This window comes from Telopea speciosissima, chromosome 11 (assembly GCF_018873765.1).
Source record: "Telopea speciosissima isolate NSW1024214 ecotype Mountain lineage chromosome 11, Tspe_v1, whole genome shotgun sequence".
Classification (NCBI taxonomy): domain Eukaryota; kingdom Viridiplantae; phylum Streptophyta; class Magnoliopsida; order Proteales; family Proteaceae; genus Telopea; species Telopea speciosissima.
In genome coordinates, this window is record NC_057926.1 from 41,871,425 (window position 1) to 41,875,807 (window position 4,383).

The 4,383-nt window shown below is 39.1% G+C and overlaps 1 protein-coding gene across 1 annotated transcript in view; it reads left to right on the forward strand.

The window, feature by feature from the left end:
• LOC122645116 (uracil-DNA glycosylase, mitochondrial) overlaps window positions 1–3,763 on the forward strand; it is a 21,904-nt gene extending 18,141 nt beyond the window's left edge. The window contains exon 9 of the mRNA XM_043838462.1: window positions 3,546–3,763. Coding sequence (XP_043694397.1) covers window positions 3,546–3,612 — 67 coding nt within the window. The 3' untranslated portion in view covers window positions 3,613–3,763. The remainder of the gene's footprint in view (window positions 1–3,545) is intronic.
• Window positions 3,764–4,383: the final 620 nt, after the last annotated feature.

Below are 4,383 nucleotides of genomic sequence, written 5' to 3' on the forward strand. Positions count from 1 at the left end.
ATCGCGGTTTCAACCCATTATTTTAACCCACCTACCACTTAAATACCTTACCTAATTGGACAAAACTCGACATATCTCGGCGAGATCTCGGTAAGATCTCGGCGAGATCTCGGATCTCGGGTCCAGATCTTGGGTTGACCCAAAGTTGAGGCTTCGAGTTGAAAAAAAAAAAATGCACCAACTCGGCGAGATCTCGACTCGTCTCGGTTTTTCCAAGAGTCGAGTTGGCACCGAGACCCGAGTTTTAGTACCTTGGTTTCTGTGTGCTTGAATAACAAGGCCAAATCAGGCCTAAGGGAGCACTCAAACAAGCTTTCAGGGAAGGTAGATTGAACCTCAGAATACTAGCACGATAGGGCCTCAGGCTTCTGAGATAACTTGTAACAACCTGCAGGCCAGAAAATAGAAAGTTTCCTATCCGCAGGTGTGCGGGGTCTTCTCAACAGCAGGGAATCTCCAGCAGCAGTTGGGGATTGTAGCAGGTCTTCAACAGCTCTCAGAACTCAGCAAGAGGGCCACGGTTGCAGTATTGCAGGCAGGGAAATAAAATAGAAGGTAAGAGAGAGAAGGGGGATCGAATGAAGAAGAAGATAAGAGGGATAGATAGGAATGGGGATAGGGTCGGTTCTCTCTCAGCCTTTCGTACTCTCACCAGGACACATAAACATTGCGCAAGCAATTTTCATTCATCAACAATCGTCCGGGGGCCTCTAAGGGCATTACATTATATAGACTCAAGGGTTGAGCCCAAAACAGAAACAATAAAAATAGAAAGTGCTACAACCAAAATAGAAACTTATAAAATCTAGCTGCCATACATCAAAATAGAAACTCCTATTTTAGAGAACAAAACAAAAATAGTAACAAACTGTAATTTGAAGCTACCTAAGATTCTATTGCAAAGAAATAAACTATATGTACTTTCTGAAACTGAAAATAGAAACTAAACTTTGGCAGCATTAGGATAGAATCTTTCTCCACTTGATGGGCCCACAGGATCTTCTAGAAAGCATCCCCACACAAGGCAAATATGGGCTGTGACACTGTTCATGTGACCAGTGTTTTGGTCTTTTTTTCTTTATATTTCGATCTACGTCAGGTTGGAGACCATTCTTGCAGTTTTCATATTAAAGCGAAGGTCACCATTAGGGATGACATCTCGTTGGTAGGTGCAGGTTTTGGTCGTCATGAACTTGACCAAATCGGCCCATGGGATAGTGGCAGAGCTATGTTCGTAAAAGCAGGATGGTGGAAGAATCATTTCTCTCTGGTTTTCAATGATTAGAATCTTGGCAAATTCCTAGCAATGATGGAAAGCTAATATTATGGTGTGGTAAATTTTATTTGCATGGCCATGTTCCACCATGTTGAGCCATGTTGGGGCTGCTCTAGTCAAACTGACCATTGGGTAGGTAGTCTACCCATTTGACCAGCCACTTTATACATAGCAAGGAAAGGATACTACGTCCTGACGGGGCGGACACCCTCTACTAATACAACAACAACAGTAGGGGAGAACTAGTCCTAAGACATAATCTAGGGCAAACAATTCTACAGGAACTTGTGGATATATTTGCTGCTTTTCCACATGGTGTTGCTAATGCTATTTGCTCTGTTTCATAACATACCATTAACACACATTTGACCATTTTATATAACAGGATTTGCTTTTTGGTGCATTGACATTCTATTGAATTTTGGGTTGACAATTTGTAACATTAGCTATGCCCACCCGATGATCTGTGAAAATGTGGCTTGGAGTTTAAAGTAAGAAACTTAGAGAGAATTAAGCCTTTAAATATTCAAACCTTTTACAAGGTAAAACAGTTGTTTCAATCTGATCCCTACAGGATGTTGTCATTCATTGCTTGTGAATCCAATCTGAAATCTATTATGTTGTACCAAACTGTATGACTTCCATCCTTGCATGACTGCATTTCGAGATGAGATGCTTGATATCAGATACTTGTGGGTCTTGGGCCTGGAAATTTCCATCCAAATTGATGATTGGATCACTTAGCCTGTTAGCCATACAGTACAAATTCAAGAACTAATCTATATAATCCATCTTTTATTTGTAAGCCGAATTTTGTCCTTGAATAAATCTTGCAATTAACAAATATGGTGTTAGATTAGGCATTATTTGTTCATTTGCGGTTTCTGTGTAAGGTTTGATGTATGAATTTTATGTATGGATTAGAACAACACCATAGAGACTCAGTCCCCTATACCAGGCAGTACCAGTCTTCATTCAGAATCACTGCAACCCTAAACGAAGTCTTATCGCTGCCCTCTTGTTTAAATAATTCTGTAAGGAGCTGAGGATCACCTGGTAGACGAGAGGTGTGTTCTCCATATTCATAGGTTAGAATGTGATTCCGTCTAATTGATTACAGGGAACTTGCATGGAACTGTTTCATATAGATTAACTTTGGATTGCAGTAGATTTATCCAAATTATTGTCAGATGAGACGAAGAACTAATGGCTATTAATGATGTAAAATTAGACCTGCACATGGGCCAGTTCAAGATTAGCCTTGACTATGCTAGAGTCTGGCTGGGCTGGTCTTGGGCCAGTCTGAACTTCACATATCCAATTTAATTGTAAATTTTTATTGTAGACTATTGTGGGTAATAATTTATAAAAATAGAATAAAATAAAAAATATTAGGACCGATTATGTAACTGACTTGTGTCCCCCCCCCTTTTTTCTAGGTACTTAATGTACACTATGTTAACTTTATATAAAAATAACCTACATGTATGGTAATATACAAGTGTGTTTTTCCGGCTCAGTAGGCTGGGCGAAGATCAGCCAAGCCTAGTTTAGCCAATCCCAAACTTTACTTTGGGCCTTAAAACAAGTCTAAATGACACCTAGGATCTCGTTGTTTGTTGTATTTCATGTACTTTATTGCAGTTTTTACTCCCTTACGATAAAATGTTGGTAACCCTTTTAGGGGCTATCAAAGACCACTCAACCAGTCTTTTTCGCTCTCATATGATTTTAGAGCAATTGCTATGACAGTTGGATTCATCTTTTTTCCTTGTTCACTGCAACCAGGTTCATCATCCATTCTCTATTTCTCTATTCGATAATTCCTTTCCTTGTTCTTTATTCATTACCTTCTCTCTTTATCTCGTTTTTACTGGTATTAAAGTCTCAAAACCTCGGGCTTGGAAGTCCAAATTTTTTACTGGGCCAGGCTGGCTGGCTTGGGCAGACATGGTTCAATATGTAGCCCAATGTGAAATGCAATAAACTGGTGGACTTAAATCTATCTACTCTTTTTATTCTTTCATCCCCCCCCCCCCCTCTTTTAGCAGTCAAGAAAATGTAAAAATTGTGTAGAAATACGGATGGTACTTCCTGAAGCATTATGGAAGTATTATTAAGTGGTGCAAAGAATGGGAAATTTCTTATTTGAGGCTTTTTTTGGTTTTTTTTCCTTTTCTCTGTCCCTGCTCCCTGGGTGAATTCTTATTTTATGTGTTGTATTATGTGATTTCTTTTTCTGAATTTAATTATGATGATTTGGCTGCAGGCATTTTTCTAAAACAAATCAGATTTTGGAGAAAATGGGTGTTCTCCCCATCAATTGGCAACTATAGCTATGCAGGGTGCTGACTCTTGCTTTTTGACTTCTTGTTTTTTTGTAAATGGTTCATCTAAATTATTCTTAGCTCTTCTGGATAATGAAGGTTGGTAGATTTTCGGAATTCCCTGGCTGGTATGTAAACTTGTCTTTATAATATTACTTGAGGACAGAATCTTTTTGACCTTTCCTGCATACATCTTACACAACGATATCTATCATTTACTTGGCCAGAATTTTGCTTTGTTCATTTATCTTGCCAGTGCTGAATCCTTCCCCCTCACCAATGAAACGAGAAGTGCAATTGTGATGCCAATGGCTCTTTTGTTTTAATATTCTAGTTACTCACTTGCAATATAAGATAAAATTGTTCTATTACAAAACTTCTCTGGATTCTGAATTATATCTCCGAGTAACAGGATGTAAGACGAACAATGCTTACAGCATGAAGCAGGTCAGATCTGGATCCAAATTTACAAATTATAATGTTTTGTATGTCTTGAATTCTTGGACCCGTTTCAAAGAATGACCCGCTCCAACATTTTTGGTGGTGACCCGAATGGAACTTTTTCTGAGATCTGTGATGGTAGCGACCCGAATTCTTGGACCCATTTCAAAGAATGACCCGACCCAATGGATCGGCCCTGATCCGATGGAGGAGTATTTATATTCTTTACCCGCTTTATTGTAAAAGGAGAGTAAGATTTGGGGTTTTCGTTCTAGGGTTTCTGAGAGAGAGCAGTAGCACCGATTTGGGTGTTCTTGAGAGTCTCCATTGTAATCTTTT